The sequence below is a fragment of the Rhamphochromis longiceps genome, linkage group LG7 (assembly GCF_057381845.1).
Source record: "Rhamphochromis longiceps isolate RC_006_pf linkage group LG7, R_longiceps_female_GT1.1, whole genome shotgun sequence".
NCBI lineage: Eukaryota > Metazoa > Chordata > Actinopteri > Cichliformes > Cichlidae > Rhamphochromis > Rhamphochromis longiceps.
The window spans coordinates 36,955,709-36,980,544 of NC_140563.1; the positions used below are offsets into that span (position 1 = coordinate 36,955,709).

General features: G+C 38.7%; 1 protein-coding gene across 1 annotated transcript in view; it reads right to left on the minus strand.

The window, feature by feature from the left end:
* Positions 1-505: 505 nt before the first annotated feature.
* LOC146665791 (putative flavin-containing monoamine oxidase A) overlaps positions 506-24,836 on the minus strand; it is a 53,048-nt gene continuing 28,717 nt past the window's right edge. The window contains exons 9-12 of the mRNA XM_085411216.1: positions 19,076-19,234; positions 16,954-17,040; positions 10,950-11,050; positions 506-1,444 (exon numbers count right to left, since the gene is read on the minus strand). Of these exons, the coding sequence (XP_085267342.1) occupies positions 1,099-1,444; positions 10,950-11,050; positions 16,954-17,040; positions 19,076-19,234 (693 nt within the window). The 3' untranslated portion in view covers positions 506-1,098. The remainder of the gene's footprint in view (positions 1,445-10,949; positions 11,051-16,953; positions 17,041-19,075; positions 19,235-24,836) is intronic.

A 24,836-nucleotide genomic window follows, 5' to 3' on the forward strand; every position in this document is an offset into this window, starting at 1 on the left:
AAATGGGTCAGTAATCAAATGCTACAAATAATCAAACATGTTCAGAAATGTTAGGACACTGGCCTTGATTCAGCCTGGGCTGGCTTAAGTGAAACCAGGGAGAACAAGCAGTTGATTCAGTGCAAGCTAGTGATAACAAAGACAAATGGAAAGCCATGGCGCCAAAGGAGTCACAGACTACCGTACAGTGATTAGTGGGCATTTGAGATTCTCTCTAGAGGAGACATTGGAAGTGACAAAAATCCTTTCAATCGACTGTGCAATCAAGTGATAGCGATTAAATCACCTTCTCTTGGATATGTCCATTGTGTGACTGGTTCATCCATCTTACGCTCGTTCATCTTTTGATGGTTTTGTGAGTCAAAAAACATGCTTGTGGAATAGCTTCAAACCTTTCATCCAGATGTTATGGCTTTGTGTGAGACCTCAAAAGGCATACACTGTAAAGGCTTGATTTTCTCATGACAAACTGGTTTTAACTGCAGTGCAGACCTTTTTTCCCCTCCTATTTATATAAATAGTTTCTTTTGAGTTTTCTTAGCTATTTTTCCCAAAGGCTCTACCACATATATCTGTATTCACCAGTCACTTCATTAGTTACATCTTGCAAGCAAAAGTAGAGTACATGTAAAGGTCCTGCATTCTGGTCCTAATGTCATAAGCACAACCTTATGACTTTAGGGGGGGCATTTGGTTGTTGTTGTTTTTGTAGTCACTGCTAGTGAAAATAATTTAGATTCCAGCAAAACCTGTAGCTTTTTACCCGTCAGCCATAAAAGGCTGATGGGGTTTTGCTGTCACCTTGCCCGGCTGGCAGGCGGGCACTGTGGAAGCTTGTTAATGCAATAACTCGAGAAGGAGACCATTCAAATTGATACCCCAGGTGCAACTACTAAAAACCTTGAATGGAGTTCCAATTTCAGTGGTCTGACCTCAAGATCAGAGGTCTGAGGTCAAGTTTTTTGAAAATCTTGTGAAAACTTTTTGAAATTGATATCATTGGTTGCTGCCAATATATCCTTCATCTTGTTTTAAATTTATTTATTTTATTTATTGCTTTTGTTTAAATGTACTCTTGGTTTACAGGGTATTTTGTTATCACAGCAGAAGGTTGTGCTTGATTGGTGAAAAGGCACTTGTGAAGTACTCTTTGATCTTTAATACTGTATTTTGATGCTGAGCCAGCAGAAGAACGGCTCCTATTGTCAGTGTTGCTATAACCACAGATTTGCTTGTAGGCAGGTACATGAGTTTGGATGATGGTCTTTGCTTAGAAGCACTCTTGACATTTTGAATGCGCTGCAATTCTTCCTGCTCCTCTGTGGTCAGAGTCATGTGGGACACTTCAGCCAGCACCTCCAGAGCAGCTCTCTGACCAGCTTGCACCGCTCCGTCCATGTATCCACACCACTGGGTGGCTGTCTCTGTTCCTGCCCAATGTATCCTGTAAATCAAGAAATTTAGTGATTCATATACGAATACACACAAAGTTCAGTGTTCCCTTGCCCTTGTCAATACATGATAGTAATGTATTTATGATGTCTTAAGAAATAATAATACATATGATGGTGTTGACTGATAAGATTTCCTCTCACAAACAGATACAATTTAAGATTCACCCATAAAACAAATCTCTCCTGGCTTAGATGGTCTATGTCTCTGTGCACTGAAATCTCCCACTAGCAAATTAGATTAGGTCTGTTCAACGCTGTAGGGCTTGCTGCCTGGAAAAGCACAGTAACGATGTTGCTCCTCATCCACCTCTTCTGCTCCATGAAATGACAATACGGCCAAGAATGTCTTATAAATCTTACAAATTACTGCCCATGGTATCCAGCTTTATTGTCAACATCAGTCCACATCATGTGCTTCAGATCTGAACACATTGCTGTCAAAGTAAGCTTCAGCCAGACTGTGCAGACTGCAGGGCTATGTCACTGGTAAGAGTCTATCATTGTGGGTTTCTCAAAAGAAGTGCTGTGTTGTTGTTGAGCTAATGAAAGAAATCTGGAAAACAAACGCTGGTCATAGACTATAGAGATACCATGGCAATGCATGTAGCTGCTTTCATCTGGTGATCCCAAAGACACAGTAGACAAAAGCTCTGTTAAATAGGGGTGGGTTTGGATTATCGATTTATCGATTAAAATCGATTTTAGCTTGAATAAAGCAATATCGATTCATTAAGATCCTGAATTGATTTTTAAATATACATGTATTTTGTCAGAAATCCCAGAATCTCAGGTTAAACCTCACAAAACTATTTAAACAAACAGCTAGACAGCAAATGACAGAAGGTAAATGGATTGTGCAAAAACACATAAGCACAAAGCACAAATCTGACGCATCAGAATCAGTGAGACGTCGGTTTTCTCACACCGTCGCGGCTGAAAGCAGACAGCTCAAAGATTCTGATGCATCGGATCCACGCTTTGTGTTTACGTCTTATTTTGCACTAGATTCTGAAGCTGCAGGTTTCATCACTCTCCAACCAAAATTCACTGAACCAGCAGCAAAAGAAGATCCAAACTAAGCTTCACATTTCGCTTCCCATAAACATCGTCATGAATTCCCTCCTACTTTTGCTGTTTTGCTTCCCCCACAATAAAATCACACTTTGTAGGGCTCTCTCTCCCTCTCTGTGTACTTTAAGAACAGTTTCCCATCTTAAAATCTCCATTTTCTGCATTATTCGCTTGCTTTTTACCCACTAGTCTACCGTTGGTGTACAGCGCTGTCAGCCGCTGTTTTTTTTTTTTTTTTTTTTTAATGACTTCTGACAAGGAAGCCTCACTTGGTGGCTTGGTGCTTTTGGATGATAGTCTATCTGTGCTTAGCCGAGTCAATTGTTTCTATTTTTTCGAGAGGTAATTTTTGTCATTTTTTTGTGCACTGAACTGAATTGTGCACCTCCTTGAGAATTTATTTCAGTAAATAATTACCTCTAAAGGGTGCTTACTGCATTGGCTGATTCAAATTAGCAGTTGGAGTTGGGCCATTTTATACACACTGTTGTTTTTCACCAGAAGAGGTAGTGACAAAATGACTATTAGGGCATCTACAGTCATTTCTGTCTGCTTGGTTCTTAATTGCAACAACAATTTTTAGTCGTAATTACGATCAACAACTGCACACAAATCAGTCCAAATGTGTGGTAGTGGGCACATCTGCTATATTGAGATAATCCATCCCACCTCACAGGTGTGCCACATCAGGATGCTGATCTGACATCATGAGTAGTGCACAGGTGTACCTCAGACTGCCCACAACAAAAGGCCACCCTGGAATGTGCAGTTTTGTCTCACAGCAAAATGCCACAGATGCCACAAGCAATGAGGGAGCGTGCAACTGGCATGCTGACAGCAGGAATGTCAACCAGATCTGTCGCCCGTGCATTGAATGTTCATTTCTCAACCATAAGCCGTCTCCACAGGCGTTTCAGAGAATATGGCAGCACATCCAACCGGCCTCACAACCGCAGACCTCGTGTAACCACACCAGCCCAGGACCTCCACATCCAGCAGGTTCACCTCCAAGATCGTCTGAGACCAGCCACCCAGACAGCTGCTGGAACAATTGGTTTGCACAACCAAACAATTTCTGCAAAAACTGTCAGAAACCGTCTCAGGGACGCTCAACTGCATGCCCGTCGTCCTCATCGGGGTCTTGACCTGACTCCAGCTCGTCGCCGTAACAGACTTGTGTGGGCAAATGCTCACATTCGATGGCGTCTGGCACGTTGGAGAGGTGTGCGCTTCACGGATGAATCATGGTTCACATTGTTCAGGGCAGATGGCAGCTGAGAATGTCCCAGTTCTTGCATGGCCAGCATACTCACCGGACATGTCACCCATTGAGCATGTTCGGGATGTGCTTGACCGGCGTATACGACAGCGTGTACCAGTTCCCACGAATATCCAACAACCTCGCACAGCCATTGAAGTGGAGTGGACCAACATTCCACAGGCCACAATTGACAATCTGATAGACTCCATGTGACGATGTGTTGCACTGCATGAGGCAAATGGTGGTCACACCAGATACTGACCGGTTCTGGGTCCCCAGACCCCCAATAGCGCAAAAAACTGCACATTCCAGGGTGGCCTTTTGTTGTGGGCAGTCTGAGGTACACCTGTGCACTACTCATGATGTCAGATCAGCATCCTGATGTGGCACACCTGTGAGGTGGGATGGATTATCTCAATATGGCAGATGTGCCCACTACCACACATTTGGACTGATTTGTGACCACTGTTTGGGAGGGATGGTTATATTGTGTATCTGGAATGAATTTTAGGTCTCTACGTCCATCCCATGGGGAATGGGAGCAGTAACAAAGGTGTTGCGTTTATATTTTTGTTGAGTGTAATAAGGATTTTGACTGTTTAGTCCAGCCCAATAGGCAACTTCTGCTGTTCAATACCGAAGAAATGTAAACTTTTTAAAATTATGACAAACTGCAAAATGCTTAGCTGTGTCTCTAATAAAACCTCCGTAACTTTGCTCTGCTTCACTTCAGCAGCATCAGGTAATGTTCATATGCTGATTGATGGTCTTCTTCTGTTTCTGTTCTACTACAGAATATTTTTAAGGCTATCTACTATAAAAAACCAGGCCAGGAAAATCTCCGTCATGTTTTTCTGTGTTTTATCCTCAGTTACTTTGACACAAAGGCACCTGCTGTGATTCTTACACCTCTGATGCAGTCTCACAAGTGTCAGTACTGATAAATATAATATTTCTGACTGTCTGAGGCAAAATTTCCCCAATTTGAATCGAATCGAAATCGTGGATCGAATCGAATCGGGACCTTGTGAATCGGAATCGAACTGATTCTAGAAATCAGTGACGATACCCAAACCTACAGTGCATGCATTACTGTCCCTTATCATCAGCTACATTATGCAAAGAGGCCACTATCCACCCTCTGCTGTTGATACAGGTTAGCTATTTTTTTCAAAGATCCAATCAAATAGCTATAGAAGCGAGAGGTAGGATAGTATTGAAGAACTGTCTGGAAGGTCTGGAAAACCAAACATGAGCTCCTAAACAAGCATAATAACACGTAATGTTTCCTGACCTGACCCTGTAATTGAGATTCTGCAGAAACTAAACATGCAATGCAGATTGGGATGGGTGTCATGGCTTGGTGCTTTTGGATGATAGTCTATCTGTGCTTAGCCGAGTCAATTGTTTCTATTTTTTCGAGAGGTAATTTTTGTCATTTTTTTGTGCACTGAACTGAATTGTGCACCTCCTTGAGAATTTATTTCAGTAAATAATTACCTCTAAAGGGTACTTACTGCATTGGCTGATTCAAATTAGCAGTTGGAGTTGGGCCATTTTATACACACTGTTGTTTTTCACCAGAAGAGGTAGTGACAAAATGACTATTAGGGCATCTACAGTCATTTCTGTCTGCTTGGTTCTTAATTGCAACAACAATTTTTAGTCGTAATTACGATCAACAACTGCACACTGATCATTTGATACCAGTTAGGATCAGAAATATATGGGGCAATCAAACTTTCAGAATTTTGCCTCTGCATATCTTTACAGTAGATTTTAGCTCATAGAATCAAAATGTGACTGAAGTGCAGGCTTTCAGAGGGGTTTAACAAAAGCATTGCATTAGTTGTTTGGGAATTACAGCTATATAATGTCTACTACTTTTTCAGAGGTACAAAAGTAATTGGACAATGACTGTTTCGAATAACTGGGTGAAAATCCAGTAAAGTCAAAGACTGTCTAGAACCCATCGGGATCACCAATGTCCGTCCTTGTTATTCCCTGTCAGGCCTTTACTGTAGCTGTCTTTGGTTTCTGCTTGTTTGTGGGCATCTCTGACTTCAGTTTTGTCTTTGATATGTGGAAAACATGCTGTGTCAGATTGAGATCAGGTTTTTGACTTGGTTGTTGGTTGTACTATGCTTTGGGTCATTATCTGAGCACAGCGGAGAGTAGCTGTCAACACATCAAATTTCATCCTTCTACTTCTATCAGCAGTTAAAACGTCAATAAATACTAGTGCCAGTGGCTGCCTTCCTGTTCTTGACTGTAACCAGTTTGTACCTTGTTGCAAACTCTCTGTGTTTATATTTATGAAGGTCTCTCTTGGTAATACAGGTTGACAAAGTCAAGCAAGAGTTCTCAATGTGGCTAAATTTTGTAAAGGCATTTTTACTAACCAAGGAAATTATTCTGCATTTTAGTCATCGTCGGTGAGCAAACAAAAGTAAGTTCAACACTAATTAATTATTCTTGAAATAACAAAGGACCAGGCCTTGTCGTGCTGTGAAATTCCTTTTCAGTCAATTGTATATTTTTTTTTAAGTGCTTTAACATGTTGGACTATTTACAAAACTGGCTCTAATTATGCAATATTTGTATTAAACTCCTTAAATTAAAAGTAAAAAAAGCTTGCACTTGAATCACGCCCTGATTGAGTTAAAATCCACTGTGGAGTTGTACAGAGGCAAAACTATAAAAACTGTGTCATTGTCCAAATATTTATGGACGTATCTGTAAATTATCCACCTGTTTGCGGATATATAGGTAGCAACTGGACATATCCCTTAACCTCATTGCCTCCCTGTGTCTGTTGACTATGTATTTTTTGCCAGCAGTCTCTTTGATGTTTGCGTTTGCACACCTTACGCAGATGATGGTTAATTTGATTTTTTTTTTTAACACAACGCTCAGTCTTACTGGAATCTAACACCAATAAAATGTAGGATCATTTTTGCTTTCACTGGACAAATCCCCTTTTGAGGATGGCATGTTTTAGAGATTTGTAGCTTTTTATTCACAGCTTTCTACACTATAGGTACTTCAACATACTATTAGATATGATGAGGGTTTTTTATGTGGATGATTTTTTTTCTTTGGGATATAATATGTTTTTGTACCACGTTTTGGTGACCTGATGGAGTCACTCACAGCCTCTCCAGGTTAAAGAGAGACAATCTTCCGGGTGGTTCAAGTGCCCTACAGCAAGTAAGAGTGCCAGTCCATTATGTAGTAACTGTTGTCCTATTGTTTTATATTATCTATGAAAAAAAAAAACTATTTGCCTCCTCAGTGGGAGTGAATCTGAATGACCTGCGGTCAGAGGTGGGTTATCTAAGGTTTCATATGGCAACCATGCATTTAATTTGGTACATATGATTGGTTCTTTTGTTCTCATACAATTTTTTTTCTTTGTTTGTGGCTACCCACAAAAAGGGAAATCCATATGCCACAATAAGACGTATCAACCAATCACGTTGGTTAAAAATGATGCCAGTCTAACTCAGTTTTGATACTTAGAAGCTATTGCTTACACCACCACAATGATTGTGTGCAGTTACATGTTTTAGGCCATCAATTGCATTTTAATACTGAATTAAATTAAATAAATAAATTTATCGAGTTATGTATGTATTAACTTACTAAGGGGCATGCAGTTTTTTCCCTTGGATAATGAAACAGAAAACTTGCATTTACCTGAGTTACCTTTATCTAATATTAAAATCTGTTTGATCTAAAGCTTGTAAATGTGACAAATATGCAAAAAAAATAAAAATAAAATAGGAATAATGATACAGGAGCATCAGATAATGACAGCTGTGCATGGTGGTTACCTCCTTGCATGTGATAACTGTGTTAGAGGAAATCAAGCCAGTTGAAGTTATGAGTTTAATGTGTGTGAATAATGGGTGTGCTGATTTAACCCCCCCCCCGGCTTTTTAAAATTTGTTCATTTGCACTGGGTTCCACATTATTGGCCTTTGCACACACTTTATGAACCGCTGATCTAGACTACTTTAATTATGTTTGTCCAGTTCAACATAACCTCATCTAACTGGTTTTAAGGTTCTTCTGAAACTACAGCAGCCACCAATTTTCACTGATCAATGCAACTGAGAAGGGCTTCACCTCAGCTGACCTACTGGCAAATATGCTTGATGAATTTCTGTTGTCTGAACAATAGTGTTTGATGTCTTTGCAACAAACAGTCTTTACTCTCTATTCACACTATGGCTATTTGTGGATTTCATGGGCTATGTCGATGAAATCCACAAATAGATGTGAACACTGAATTGAACAACTAAAATACCATTCAGCAAAGGTGCTAAAAGAATAGAGAGTAATCAGGAGTAAACAGAGGGTCAATGTGTGGCAAAGCTGCAGTGTGAATGTAATAAGGATTTTGACTGTTTAGTCCAGCCCAATAGGCAACTTCAACAACAGCAGAATTTCTAAGACTTTAAGACCCAAGTCTGAGATGTCAGAGAGCTTGGTAATGAGCTGGTAATGCTGAGTCTGTCTCTCACAACACGCAACTGCCTAAGCTTAGAGGTAAAGTTTAGCTTTCCAGAATGTATGTTTGGAAGTACCAGACATCACCTCAACTATAGGATAATTGACTGCAGCATATGATTACACACTTGCTTGAGGGGTACTCTGTAATGGATTTATGCAGCAGTGATTCATATCATTGAGATATAGGATACATGATAATGAAAAAGGAAAGCAATATATCCAGTAAGAATAAAAAAAAAAAAAATCAAACATGCAGAAGTGGTGGAGAGGGAAATCAATCAACTCGGCCATTACAGTGGCATGCATAGCAGGTGGCAGTAAACAGTATAATGAGCCGCAGCATTATGATGAAAAGAACGAGAGCTTGTCAAATTAAAACGTCTGCATTTTGGCCCTGATTGAACTTGATTGGTGTCTTGTTTAAATGGGTGATTAAATGATAAGAAGTAAGTGAAACCGTTCAGCTGACAGCCGTCATAACTGTAGCGCTCTTTCAAAATAAAGGAAATGTTTTGTGAGCTTAAATGTGTGTGGGATGTAAAAGTAGTGGTATAAAAGTCAGTCATATAACACAGGTGCGGCTGGATATGCACAAGTATAACATTTATACAGTCTCTAAAACTGGGAATGATGAAGTCAACTAGGATTTTAAAATTGATACCAACTAAAGCAACTAATCGTCTCAGACAAGTTTGAACCCCGGGTGACCTTGGCCTCAATGTCATGGTCAAAGTTGAAGTTTTCTAAAAATCTTGTGACCACAATAAATCGAGAACAAGGTGACGTGGGTTTTTAAATTCATCCCATACATGCAGTCGCCTGTGTGAGTTCGAAACCTTTGATCTTGAGATCAACTTTTCTGAAAACACTCCTGAGGCTGAGGGGTAGAACTGGTGGCCAGTATCTTTTTTTTTTTTTTTTCTCAGCCATTTAAAGTGGGGGTGCCTTGCATGTTTTCAGCACTCCTACTGTGCAGTGTTTCCTAGTCATATATCAGTGTTCCTTGATTATGGCAAAATCAAGATTCAGAAATTCAGAAGGATAAGTTTTGCTTAAAGAATGTATTTGTTTTCAAAGAAAATGTAATTTATTGTAAACCATGTAAATACATAAAGAATCAGTAATGAAGTGGTTCCCCTGAAGGTTTGCTTGTGGAAAATCTGTCATGACTTAATTTTCCTTTGCATTATTTTAGCTTGAGCTAACCACCTGTAAACAGTAAGAAAGTTCAGGCCTTAACTACTGGAACAGGGACTCATACTGGTATTTTAGAATGAGGCTGCTGCTGTTAAGACAGACTTAGATGGGACTCACAGACTAATCATGAACTGACTGAATAGATGCAGACTTTAACATAGATCCGATGGAGAGTGATAGCTCTGTAAGTTGTTAGAATTCAGTGATACAATGATGCAAGCCCCGGGAATTATATTAAACATATAATCAAATTAGTGTAAACCAAGCAAGCTACTTTTAGTTGCTCCTTTTTCACAAAGGGGCACAACAGTGCTTGTTTTGGATTTGACATATTATCCCAGATGTTTCCTCCCTTGGTAAAAAACAGAGATCTTTTGTTTAAACTACGTATTTATATTTATACTAAAGAATTAATCTTTCTTTAAACAAAATGCTAACTTGGTGTAAAACCTACTGAGGTCAGTTTATTCATATGTCTTGGTTTTTCCTCACACCTCACATACCCTGTTCTCTGCTCTCAAACATCCTCCATGCTGTCTATTCAAGCGTATTATTAACCTAGAATAATTAGTCAGTGTGTGAAGTGTAAAAATCACATTGTCAGTATAAAGATACAGACCATGTCAAATCCCATAATGGGACACTAGCTAAATTTTTTGCACTGGTAAATACATTACCTTGGAAGCACCAGCAGCATTTTTGTCCACCAGTCTTGGGTTTGTCTTCATTACATGTGCTAGATTTGTGTCAAGGTTACAGTATGCCCTTGAGAATCAATTTCCTATATGGGGTAGGGATGTGGCTGAGAGCTACCATCACCTTTCTGCTGTTTCAGTCACGTTATGTAATGAGCTTCCTCTGCTCCCCACGGACTTGATGTCATTATGGAAATGCATTACCTGGATCCCCCCCCCCCCCCCCCCCCCCCCCATCTCTCTCGCTCTCTCTCGCGCTCTTTCGCTCTCTCGCTCTCTCTCTCGCTCTCTCTCGTTTTTCAGCTTTGTGCATCTCTGAAGAGGCCATTAGAAATGGATTATAGGGCATTTTCCCATGAGAACACCCCTCCTGATGACCTCTTGCCATTTCTTTAGAACTGGACTACTATGTATCATTAAAGATGTAATCACTCCCACGACTCATGTCAATGATCTGTACGCACTGGGTGCTAGTGAGTAATACCTAGTTGGCAGGGAGAATAGACCTATTTTTTGTTGTATAAAAATAGTATAAACATTCAGCAAATATTCTCAGTATCTCTCATCCTGTCACCTTCTGTACTATGTTAACATTTACAACTGTGAATTCTATAACTCCACACGTTTAGCCATTGAAAACATTAATATTAATCTTGTGTGGATACAAATACAGATGGACGATGAGTTATTTTAATGTAAGGGAGAATAAGTATTGTAATTCACTGGTATATATGCCATTAGTAAGGTGTTTACCTGCCAAAAGGCTTCCTCAGGCTAGGGTGGTAATATGTTAGCAAACCTGGTGCCATGACATTAACTGGACAGCCACCACTGTAGTCCTCCTTGGCCCAATCCTGTAGGAGAAAATGGATTTAATTATATTTTTCAGTATTGTTTCACATCACATGACTTGATTTCATAGTAGTCATAATATTTTTGACAATTTATGAGGACATAACCATGGACCATGGAAAACACCATGGACTACTCCTTGACATTCCTGTATAGTATGCTAAATAAGCTGTTATTAGTTTAATGTTTGCAGGCTGCCTAAATCCGTAAAACTCGTATTACAATCATTCAATATTAAACATTTTAGTGTGAAAACTTAAATATATAATGATTCTCAGGCGGGGACCAAAAAGACATAATAACAGTTTTGATTATACAGAATTTGACTCTTTTTAAGCCCCAGTGAGGCCTAAAGTACAAAATGTAGCATCTAATTTTCCTTTGGAAAATGTTAACTATATTGAATTATTTGTTGAGGAAAATGTGTAATACTAATTAATACCAGTGATGGGAATAACGGCATTACAAGTAACGGCGTTACTTTTTTCAGTAACGAGTGATCTAACTAATTACTATTCCTATCGTTACAACGCCGTTACCGTTACTAACAAGAAAATGCGGTCTGTTACTACTTTTCAACAAACAGACGGTTGAAGTTGTGTTCAGCTTACCGCATCTTATATCAGTTGTACAGAAGTAGCTGTAAGTAATCTGGATGCTACAGCTTTAAGCAGCTGCGCGCTCCCGCAGACGATAATCACGATCACTTTCTAGCACAACACCTGGAGCTAAGGGGGCAAAACAATTGCATGAGTGCTGCTGTTTGACTGAGGAAGAATAAAGTAGTCGTGGTAAGCCAATCACATGACCACATGACAAAGCAACAAGGTGAGTCATGATAAACAATATATACACGTGTTTTTTCCTCAATAGTTTCGTCACGTTTACTGTCTAAGGACAGCGCTAGCAAGCACTCTCTGCTTATGAGCAAACAACAACAAAAAACAGAAAGTTTTAGGAGTGACGGAGAGAGAGAGAAAGAAAGACAGCAGAAAAAGAGAGAGAGCGAGTTTTGTGGTGTGAGAGATTTGTGAAGTTTAGCGTGTTTGGAGTGTGTAGTTAATGTGTTGTCTTGTGTAGTTAGTGTGTAGTGTTGTGTAGTTAATGTGTTGTCTTGTGTAGTTAGTGTGTAGTGTTGTGGATAGTTTTGTGCTGTTTGTCAGAACAATGAGGCGACTGCTGTCTCCAGGTAGAAACAGGAGTGATACACCTGCTGCTGTCAGACCTGCAGGTATCAGGCTGTGATGTTCTCCTTTATAGTGAACAGAAATTATTTTTTTGGAGTGGCACAAATAATTTCTGTGGCATCTTATTGATGCAAAACAGCTGATTGTTCTGTAAATAGTTTGAAATGGTTATTTAAAAAAATCAAGGTAAAAGGTAAATGGCTGCAAATAACTTTGCTGTTTGCAAAACTTGTGCATAGGATTTTAAAATTGACAATTTATATTTGCATTTAAAGTTATGAAATATGATTCATTAAACATGTTTGTGGTTGTTACAGTAAAAAATATAACTTTTTCTACTCTGATTTTATGTTTTTTGTCTGATTTTAGATCAATTGTGTTAATGCAGTCAAAATGAAAACATAACTGTAAATTCAGAAACGTGAGGTTGTGGTGAAAAGAATGATACCAAACTAGGCAAAGTAAATAGTTTTTAAAGGTAAAATGTGGAGGGAAAATCAAAAGTAGTTAAAAATGGCCAATTATACCCTGGACCCCAGAGGGTTAAACCATTTTTTTAAAAGTAACGCAATAGTTACTTTTCAAGTAATTAATTACTTTTAGAATATTGTAACTCAGTTACTTCTCTGAAGAAGTGACTAGTAACTATAATTAATTACTTTTTCAAAGTAACTTGCCCAACACTGACTAATACTAATCATCCAACACCTTGAATCTGCACACAGGAAAACTAATCTTTCAACTTGCACCTCCTAGGATGTCATCCAGTTAAAGAAGAGTAAGGATGCCTTCATGACAACACATTTAAATAACACCTTAGAAAGGACAACTAAATATAAACATAGAAATAAAAATGTTAAGGACTTATCAGTCACTATCCAAAGTTCTGTGCAGATTTACTTATTCTCTTCTTTTAAACTTAACATTCTTTCTAAGATGGATTATTAAGTACCAGATTAAATTTCTCTGTTCCTTTAATGTCTAGAAAGTCCGTCACACTGCTTAACCCAGAGTGCAGAGAAAATTTCTGGTGTATATTCTCTGTTTAGCCCTCACTCATTACAGGACTGATGTTCTCAACAAGTCCTGTGGATTATTCAGTGACTTTAAGATCGTGCCAGTGCAATCCTGCCATATATTTTCTGTCTCCGCAGCTGCTGGTGAAGTGAATAAATTATCAGCCTTGTATCTGGCCTGTATTCCTTTACAGGCCATAAATGAATGTGCTACGTCATGTAATACAGCTGAGCTATTTGGTTTATGTTTGACACATTTTTAGGATGATAGGCAGATTAAAATTAAAATATCTTTCAAAGTTTATTGCATGTACATTGTTGTTATGCAGGACTGTAGAAGATGTGTGCAAAATGGGTGATTGTGCCCCATTTGGAGACCCAGCCTAAATTCAGCATGCTTGCCTTCCAGTGACTTATTTATTCAGGTTCTGCTTATTTTGACATCATGTTTTTAAAGCAGCCACCTAAAGTCTGCCATTGAACTTTCAAAATGTGACCTTTTTTTAGTGTGTCCCTAGGGGCTGTCACAAGTCAAGAATTACCTTTTTTATGAGCCTTATTTAGAGTCACCACTATACTTTTTGATTCTATCCTGGCTTTCGTCCTCATTATTCTGGCGGCTGATGACACAGTCATGTTAATTGTTTGTGTATGTTCTTCATTGTGGTGTTTTTTGTCCGTCCGTCCATCTGTCTAGAGCAGGGGTAGGCAACCTTTCTGATGGCGAGTGCCATTTAAAATTTCCTCAGAAGTCAGTGTGCCATATGATTGCATTAGCAATGAATTTAATAACGCTCTATATGAACAGTTACACACTATATAGAACCACTTTATAGAATTATATTTGTTCGCAGATGTTGGCAGCTATCAGTAAATAGTTATCAGCTATTTTGAAACAAAAAAAGACTTTTTATCCATAACAGTAAATGAACTGTACAACAGAAAATACAAATGCTATTTATGGTCTCCTCACAAGAATGATAAGAAAAATAAACTAAGCCAATATGGCATGTCTGTTAATACAGAGACACAGGTCTCCAAGTGTCCAGCATTCAGATGGCTGCCTGAGGACACTCATGTGAGAGAAAATCTGATCACACAGATATGTAGAGCCAAATACTGTCAATAAGGCCTCTGCAATGTTCTGAAGACAGTTAAACTTGTCAGGTAGTGATGTCCAGCAGGTGAAAATGAAAGCTCCATGAACACGCACAGCTGTGGATTCTAGCTGCTTCGATGTTGCATTAACCCAGCCAGTTAATGCGAGACAAACCCAGCTGCTCATTAAAGCTTTCTGGTTTGATCAGAAAATAAAACATTGGTCCATACACCTGAAAGTCCCAAAAATGCATTGTGTCTCGAGTCTACGGATGTATCCGTGTATTTCCGTGGTGCTGATGCTGTGCTGAGCGGAAAGCTCCTGAAGCTTTTGAAGTGTCGGAATGTGGAAAGCTAACAATGTCCCTCTCACCGGTAGGTGAGTTAGTAAGTAAGTTATTTTTTTTTAGCCAATTACAAGTTGAATCTGGTAGTTGGGGCTGTTAGCTAAGATATCGTCAACTAATGTGTCTATGCGAGCTGATTTGCAATGTGCACCGCTGGCCCGGCCATTTATTTTTTACCCTCTCAGATTAATTCACTGCGTGTCGTGCCCAGGGCTGGACTGGGACAAAAAAACAGCCCAGGCATTTTGACTAAAGACCGGCCCACCAGGTATTAAAGCCATAAAGCCTTTGAATGAAAACAAACGCTGTCTTGTTGGTATATGTATGATTTCTATACATTTTACATAAGATGAAAACTTTGGTTGTAAGCTTCAGATAATTATTTAAGAACAGCCAGACATTTTAAATGAGAATGAGAAAGTATTTCTTTGTGCCCCCCTTTCCCTGTTAATGCCCTACCTGCCCCCCTGGCAAAACTTTGCTAGACCCGCCCCTGCACAGTTACCAGCTGTCAGCTACATAGAAAATGATATTGGTGTTATTTGTCTCTCAGAAACAGTTCATAACTTCCCTTCAACTCATCCATGTCACCTAAAAGGTAAACCTGTTTCTCCATCACCTGTTCAGCTCTGATGGTTCAGTAAGGACATCTCCTGGTTTCATCTTCATGTTTCCCTCTCACCACATATCCAAACCGACATCCTGACCAGCAGCTTTTACAGCTGTGGCTCCAGCAAACATCAGCTGATACTAGAAATTAATATTAAATACATTCTAACAACAGCTGATCAAGCTTAAACGTGCTGCTGTTGTTTAGCGCGACATCCGGCGGTTTCCTCTTTCTGGCGCAAAGTGGGCGATAAACAAACAAGAGAGCCGATCAGCTGATCATTGATCAGTTTCATGATTAAAGTAGCAACAGGAGAGAATGAGAGGAGAAGAAGAGGCAGCTGTGCAGCGTAACGACAGAATAACTCCACCTTTGTGTCTTTTTCCATCCTAGCTGAAGTCCGGGACAAACTGTGTTCCTTCTCAGCTCAACACGAAACACGTAATATTTTCTCTGAATGTGGGACGATTCCGTCTTTTTACGGGGCGGTTGGCAACTCTACTAACTAACCTTATGAATAAAACAAAGTTCACTATCAGTAACATAGTAGCACCCACCCAGCTGTATAGAAACTCTGTCATGCTAGCTAGTACGCAGTACGAGTTATTGTAACTGACTCTAAAAAAACAGAACAACGAAAATAAACTCCACCTAAACTTGGTTCATATCTGACCCACATAGACTGCAGGTCATAACTTCTTACCTGAAGTTCAGTTCACCTGACACTCGGACCGCCCCGTCTCGGGTCTCTCCTCCTCCTGCCTCCCCTCTCCCTCATCCACCTGCCAGCCTCCACCACTTGTTAATTTTACTGAATCTGTGGAAGCTCCGCCATAGCCACCACCAAACAACTGAGTTATTTTTACACACCGGCCAGCATCTGGCCAATCCACAAGCTTTCATTGTTTATACCGTTACAAAAAAAAAAAAAAAAAAAAAAATCATCGGGCCACCGATGGCTAGTCCAGCTATGGTCGTGCCATCAGTTAACCCTTCGCATGCCAAGTGTGGCACGCGTGCCTAGGGTTGTCGAGCCCTGGTCTAGATTGATAGAGATATGGTGTTCTAAAGTAAATCAAAGCTAAGATAGCACTAGCCATAAGATAATTTGCCTATTATGGTGGTATTGCCATCAACTTAAGTGTAATCCACTGGTTTTTCATTTCCTAAGGTGCTGGGAGTTCAGGTTTCTTGTATTTGCTCATGCAGTCAATAAAAGAGCAAACCATGCTGTGCTTGTGCCTGAGATGTTTTAAAAGCGGAGTAATCAGAAGCAGTACTATCAGGAAAATAAGAATAACAGAATGCAGCAGCTACTCATTTGGAATTTAAAAAGGCAGGTCTGTTAACAGAACTTGTCCACTTTCCACACTAGAAAGGGATGCAAATTTGGAGGGTTTTAGACACAATTTATGGTTTGTGGAAATGATTCTAGACTCACTGTGAAACCCCAGTGAAGTCTAAAATAACTTTTAATTTAAGCATTTTTTCCCCCTAATATAATACAAAAACTTTATACCTTAAGAATACAAACCAGAAAACTGCAAAGTGAGTGAGAGAGATGGGATCCATTTTGGCACTGTACAAAACCACCTTAAACTAAAAATATTGTTTTATTTCACCAGACATTTGGCACTTAGCACTTACTTTTTCTTCATAATGCATGAAAGATGCAGCCTCAGGACCTAGATATTTGACCAGACTGGAAAGCACAGCGTTTTTCCTTTCTCCAACCTGTAAACAGAAAACAGAAACAGAAATGTGTGTTGTAACTTGGCACTTTCTCTAACTCAAGACTGTAACAACATGCTTTGTGCTAAAGTATGAATGTATTGTCTAGAAATCACCAAGTTGGACAAAAGAAGTAAAGAATTTGTGCAACTCATTCTCACAGTTGTATTAGCACACATGATGAGCAGCTGAGGCCTGGTAACAAAAGGAGATCCAATAACTTAAACTCTGATTGTGTTATAGAGATTCTAGGAAAATAATTAAAGCCAAACACATCATGTTTTTGAGTGTTTCTGAAAGTGATCTATTACAGTAAATGTATGTAAATCAAACACAGATGATTTCCTACAAATGTTTTTATTTGTAGTTTTTTTTATGTTTCCTAATAAAATAATAAATAATACATTATTTTTTGTGTGTCACAACAGTCACGGATTTGTCTTTTACACTCTGACCGACTCTTCTAACATCAGCCTGTCATTCTGTTTGAGTTTCTCTGTAAAACCAAACAAGAATGGCCTCCTATTACATAAAACATGAGCTGAGCAATAATATTTATAATTCAGGAACGTTGTAGTTAATTCTAATTTATTTATTTATATTTATTTATTTATAAAGACTTGAGTTCAACGAAGGTGAATGAAGTGTCAAGTTAATTTTGGAGTCATCCCATTTGCTCCAATAAACGGTAAAGTTTACACTATTTTTTTGTGCGATCTTCAATCTCTTGTATTTCTGCATTGGGAATGTTGGCATACTACAAAAAAACAGGCAAAGAAAGAGCATCCAAGTGAACATTTAAACAAATTTAAAACTGCAACAATAGAAAGCCAGCAAAGTGCAAGAGACCTGAAAATGGAAAAGAAATACAGAAAAAAAACAAAAAAACAAAAACACATAAAATACATAAAATAATAACAAATTCATACTTTGTAACAGCACATACTGTGCGTAATTGCATGCCTGATGCCACGTCTACTCACATATACCACCATAGTTTGGGGATTTTTCTTTCTTTTGTGGGGGATGTGGAGTTTAATTATTTAGCATCCTACACAGAATAAAGCAGCATAGTGATAGTTACTCAAGAGCTTTAGCCAGTCAGGATGACTTAGATGGCAAAAACAACTGTAGAGATGGGGCTGAATGTATTTATATTTTTATGTAAAGGGAAACACTGCTACCTGTATGTATGTATGTATGTATGTATGTCTCTATGAATATAGAAGGAAAGCGTGTAGGCTGTGTGCAAAAAGCATGTTGCAAACCTCATACACATGCTTAAAGGCATATAAAGCCTGCATTCGTCCTATACCAAAGCTATTGCTGAAAAGAATTCAAAGGAATTTAAAGGATTAAGACAAGACTTGTACAATTCCAAATAATTTTAAATGCTCTTTGTTAAGAAATAACAGATTGGTTGGCCAATAACATGAACAACCACGCATCTTAAATTTTAGTTAAGTCATTCTCTATTTTTGTGGGTTGTCTTTTACAACTTAAATCTTAAACTTAAACCTGGTAACAGTAATTATAAACACCTTCCCTTTATTTCTAAACACTTAACAAGCAAAAAATACCCACTGTCTATTTTTAGGAATGCTCTTAGTCTTCTTTCTACCATACAGGTAAAAAAAACACTTCTGTCTGTTATTCACTTAAGTTGCAGTTACTGAAAGCTTGCATCAGTACCCCACAATTCTCAGTCTAAAGGCAGTGCTTTATCTGCACTCGGGTGATGAGCAATCTTGAGTGCATTTTTAAAATGCTGCCACTGAACAATATCATTTTGAGAATGCATTCTATGTGGCTTTTTTTCTCTAATGCAAACAAGACTTAACCCTAAATATACCCATGATTGTGGAGCTCTTTAGTTTATATCTACTAGCAATGGACATCCAAGAAAAAGCAAATGATCCTGATGGTGGAGGAGTATGCAAGTTTCTGCTTATTAAAACATGTTGAAAATACTGTCATGTTTAAATGACATGTGCATAGAAAGTTACTTAAAAGCCTCTCTACAGCATTTTTCCATTACCTCTTTTGATTCCCAATGAGAAGCCTGCTGGCCAGCAATGAACCCTACCAGAGCAGCATTACCAAAAGGGCTGGTGGCATCAAAGGTTACACAGAATGGACACTCGGTGGAGGACCCTGCCACTATTTCCCCAGAAAAGCCCTTCTCCCTCCAAAAAGCCTGCGAAGAAATACAAACATTCTTAGCATCATCAATAATGGCAACACTTTAATACTGAAACGAGCTACAAACCATTTGCATACAGTCATTCCTTGATTACACGTTGGGGAAATGTCATTAAATTTTGACTGGATTAATTTGAAGGTTTGGCAAAAAAAAAAAAAAACCAACAAACTGCTTTGTCAAGAAAAGTTGTTTAAGCTAAAACAGAGGGGAGCTACCATAGATCTGTCTGAAAACAATAACGAATACCTTCTGTGCTTCATGATTAACCTCCTAAGACCTGAACTCTTCCACGGCATGCATTTTTAATTTCTCTTTGATATTTGGGCTGATTGGGACCTGATAAATATAAAAACAAAGAATTACCTGATTTTTTTTTTTACCTAATTTTTGTTTCTGAGAAAAATGAGAGCTACATATGAGGATATTCATTTGAAATTTCGATAGAACAGTAGCAGTATAATGTCCTGGTTAGTGGATATCAGGCCCTTGTAGAGCAAAATTGAGTATTTTGTTCTAAATAACCCAAAAAATGTGATGTCCACATATGTGGACGCCAGGTCCTAGGAGGTAAAAGTGATAATGTCAGGAGGAAAAATAGTCTTTTGTGCTCACATTTCCCTCAATGTCTTCAAATTTGAAGATAAATCAACAGAACCTTGTATTGACAACTTTTAGTTACTCAAAGTTGTCAGTAGGATATTGGAACTTCTTTACACATCCAAATGTGAAATATTAAATTAAAGGAAAACAGTAAAGAAGCACAGTGCACAATGTGGTTAGCACTGTTGCCTCATAGCAAAAAAAGTCCCAAGTCTAAATCCTCCACCTGGCTGGGGCCTTTCTGTGTGGAGTTCCCATGTTCTAGACGTGTTTGCATGAGCTCTCTCCGGGTACTCTGGCTTTCTCCCACAGTCCAAAGACAAACAGTTAGTGGGGTTAGGTTAACTGGTGATTCTAAATTGCCCATTAGTGTGAATGGTTGTCTGTCTCTGTGGTAGCCCTGCAATCCTGCAGGGCTTGCACAATCCACCAGGGCTAGCAGGATTGTGCTAGATAAGGATAAGTGGATGGATGGATAGAGAGAATACCCTTCATGAAATCAGGATGGTTTACTGTAGAGCTGTTCGATATAACGATATATATCGGATGACGATATAAAAACGTCTATCGTTTCATTTTACGCTACCGTTTGTTTCATGGTGTCGCAAAATAAACTGTTTACGGCAATATTTTTTCATCGTTTTGATGGTCACTGTAGTGGCTATATTAATTTCTTAAAGTTCTCTCTTTCTCTTATATTTAATATAACCACACTACGGACGGACAAGCACTTGTTTTTATGCGTTGTCGTTAGCAACAAAACTAAAACCACCGCGTGTTTATGTTCCACATAAACCTTTCACAATAAAGCTCAAGATCCTGTTTAGACTTTTCAAAATAAACTGAATCACGTGAAAGAGCAGATTAATTACAGATGACAATTAAAAAAGAGCCGTCAGGTGCTAAAAAATAAACCTTAGAGTCAAACGTTAGAACAGGCTTTTCCCCGCAGCACGCCGTGTAATAAATACTCACAAAGAAAACGGCGGACGTTACAACCTATGTCTAAAAATTTATAGTTTCATGCATCAGTAAAACACTCGACTCCAGGTACACGACGCCCAGCTGGAAACACTTCACGCAACTTGAGCTTTACAGAGAATGTTACATTTTTGTGATTTATATCGTTATCGGGACAATAGATGTTTTAATATCGGGATATGAGATTTTGGTCATATCGCACAGCCCTAGTTTACTGAGCACTTACTTTGTACCATACTGATACGCTGTTCACACAACACCTTAGTAATAAGGTTGAGGTCCTGTGTTGGCCACTCAGTTACTGAATACCTGACCTGACCTGAAGTTACCTGACCAACTTCTTTAAAAATTTGTGTATAATTTTTGAACTTTTGGTTATTATCTGGTTTCACTTTAGAATGATGTTAAACCATAGTAGTTGGGACCAACCACCTCTTTCAGCATCTGTGTATTTATTCTACATCTCACAGCTGTTTTTCTTTTGGTTCAGACATCTCAAACACAGACTGTTTGTTCATAGCACATTTTCCAATGTTTCTCTGTCCAGGTTTTGTGTCCCTTTGCCCATGTTGATCTTTTGGGCCAATATCAGGAGTGGCTTTTTTCTTTGCATCTCTACCCCTTTTGAGACTGTTATCGAAACCTAAGCTGAAGCTCCAGACATGCAACTACACTAGGGAACAAAAAGCGGTGCTTCTTTAATCGGCAATTACCATTACTGGCAAAGGCTTTTTATAATGATCAATCAGCCTTAAATTAGGTAACACATCACTGGATGGGCCTCTGTATAGTACATCTATGTAGTTATTTTATAAAGGAAAATCCCTGATTTGTGGTGATTAAATATTAAATTGATTCCTCATTAAATTTCTTTCAAAAACAACAGATCCAAAACCTGTCAGTAATTGTGGGTTTTATTTTGTTTTTTTAAGAAATGTGTGCTCAATATAAATATACAGTCTGTGACAGCTTTGTTTTACTGAACAATATTATAATATTAGTAATATTATAAAGTATAATATGTCGTAGCTAATGCAAATTACATGTTCATGTGTAACTATAATTTTATTTTCATATATTGGAGTGTTGGTAATTTGAATACATTTCATGTATGTGAAGACCATCCTGTGGCAGTAAAATAGCATGAGATGTACAAATGTAATACAAATGCTTCATAAAATTATAATCATTTGGCTCTGTCACACACACTAAGTGTTGCTTTCTGGCAATCTCATAGCCTCATGTAATAATAAGTAACTTTAATGTTCTTACAGCACAGGCTTTTGGAAAGTAGGGACTTTTTTGAACCTGCATCAAATAACACTTAAACTTTTTATTTTAAGAATTTATTCACTTTGTGACATGGGGAATTTTATAAGAAAACATAATATGACCACTGCTACTAGCAGCATTGTATCACAAATTATGGTATTACTAATGCTACTATGTATTCTGCATTTACATTTGTATAAGCATGGGCTGTCACATTTACATCCACATGAATTTAAATGTGTGATGAGTCATCTTTTTATTCTGTTTCTCTCTAACATTGTGATCAGTGTCATTGTATAATGGCAACTGTGATTCTGAAAGCATATTTCTGGATCTTGCTTTGAATTTGTATTCTCTCTTTTAATTATTTCCATTGTATTTTTGCTCAAAATAAATAATGACTTTGCTTAATACATGATTACTGGAGACTTGGTTTCAATTACAGTTTCCTTTTTGGATCTTGATTAGTTATTCACTGCTAAGAACCCCAACAACCACCCACAAAAAGGCTAAATAGATTTCAACCAAAATGTGCTTACATTGTGATTGAAATTAAGCTTTTATTTTTTATATTTGATATTTTTTATGTTTTATATACTTTATGACAAATTCATCTATTATCTACACAGGGCATATCAACTCTCCCAGGCTAATTCAAATGCTAAACGAGCATCCAATATGCTGTTTAAGTTCACATTATTTCCTATTCTAGAAACAATCCAAAGAGAAAGCAGATTCTGGCAAGACAAATGCACTATATTGCCAAAAGCCTTCACAGATGCACAAAACTGAACTGGAGTAACATCCCTTTTTTAATCCATAGGGTTTAATCTTTGATGTGTGCTGGCCTTTGGAACTATATCAGCTTTAACTCTTCTGAGAAGGATTTTCACAAGGCTTATGAGTAGGGATGGGTACCGGCATCCGGTGCGTTCTGACATAAACGGTAGTAACCAGACCGAAAAGCAGCGCACATTTCTGTGCTTTATTTCGGTGCTTTTTTTTCCTGAGATGTCACACACTTTGGATTCCAGCCAATCATTTTACCTTTGCGAGCGTAGTAGGCAGGCCCAGGTACGTACGTTCTTTTAGAGCAGAAATACAGATTAAAAACGCCCAAGGCGAACCGGTCAAAAGTCTGGCTGTACTTCACAGCAAAAGATGCAAACTCAGCAGCCTGCAACAAGTGCTTTAAGGTGATACTGTGCAAAGGAGGTAACACCTTGAATCTGATGAAACACCTGGCGACGCATAGTGTTTTTTTTTTTTAAAAGCCGAGAAATGCACCGTATTTGATAGCTTGCTGCGAGACCTCACACCAAGCACATCTACTCCGGGTGGGTTGCCTGTTATCGGTCTCGGAGTTTGCAACATCCCCCAAAAACCCGAAGAGGAGAGTCCTGGCCCCTAGCCCTGCCAGTGTAGCAGAAATGATGACGGGTGATGATGGCAGCAGCAGCCGTTCTTCTCTGCGTGAGTTTACGTTGAGTAGGCTAACCACGTTATTACATTAATGCACGTAAGGTGAACTAGCAAACACCTCGTAGTTACATGCGGCTGTCTTCTTGTTTGATGGCAGATACTCCCTTCACCCTGGCCAAAAAAGCTAAAATGACCAAAGAAACAGTGGAAAACAGTTAAACATGAGAGGTTTTTGGATAGTTTTTTTTCCCCCCATTGTTTAAACACTGCTTCCAGCCAAGAGTGATACCATAAATCCCCTATAGCTGCAGAAAAGGCTAACATTGTTATCTTTTTACAAAAAAACAGCTGAACATGAGAGGGTTTTGGACAAAGTTTGTGTTCTTCATTCTTTAAGCACCGGTTCAAGCACAGTTTAAGCACCGGCACCGTTCCAAAAGTACCGGTTTGGTACTGGTATCGGATAAAACCTAAATGATACCCATCCCTACTTATGAGTGTGTTTTAGGGAATTTTTGGCTATTCTTACGCATGCACATTTGTGAAGTCAGGTACTGATGTTAGATGAGACAGTCTGTCTCACAGTCTGTGCTCTAATCCCATCCCAGAGGTGTTCTATCAGGTGGAGACCAGGACTCTGTGCAGGCTAGTCAAGTTCCTTTACACCAGGGGTGTCCAACTCCAGGCCTCAAGGGCCGGTGTCCTGCAGAGGGGCCGATGGCGCGATATGGCAGCCTTGCTTCTGTCAGTCTGCCCCAGGGCAGCTGTGGCTAGGGGTCCAACGATACACAAAATTCACGGTTTGGTTTGATACATTGGTGTCACGGTTCGATATTTTTTTGATACAAAAATATTTTCATGCTTTTTTAATTTGTCAGTTATTAAAATTATAAATATATATTTTAACTCAAACGTACAGTTTTTAAATTTAATGTTGCTTAAACAAAGGGATAAAATAATAAATCTATCTGATCGAGAAATCACTCATCTTTGGAAAAGAGAGTTTATTACAGAGAAATGGCTCTTTCCAAAATAAAAGCTATACTATACACTTCTTCTGGGGTATACTCTCAGCAGCATATTAAACATATCAGGTCCCCATAAGGAGAATCATGTGCTAACAGCTGTCTAAATGACTCGGGCAAAGTTTGTAGCATGCATGCTTGTTGTTTTTGTCTGCTTCCACTTGTCTTTGCACTAGGATGATGTCGACGTAAATGTGCAGTCATATTCGCTGTGTTCCCACTAGTGCTGTCAGGGTTAATCTGAAATGACATTAACGCCACAACACGGCAAATCTCCGTTAACGAGCTACCGCGGA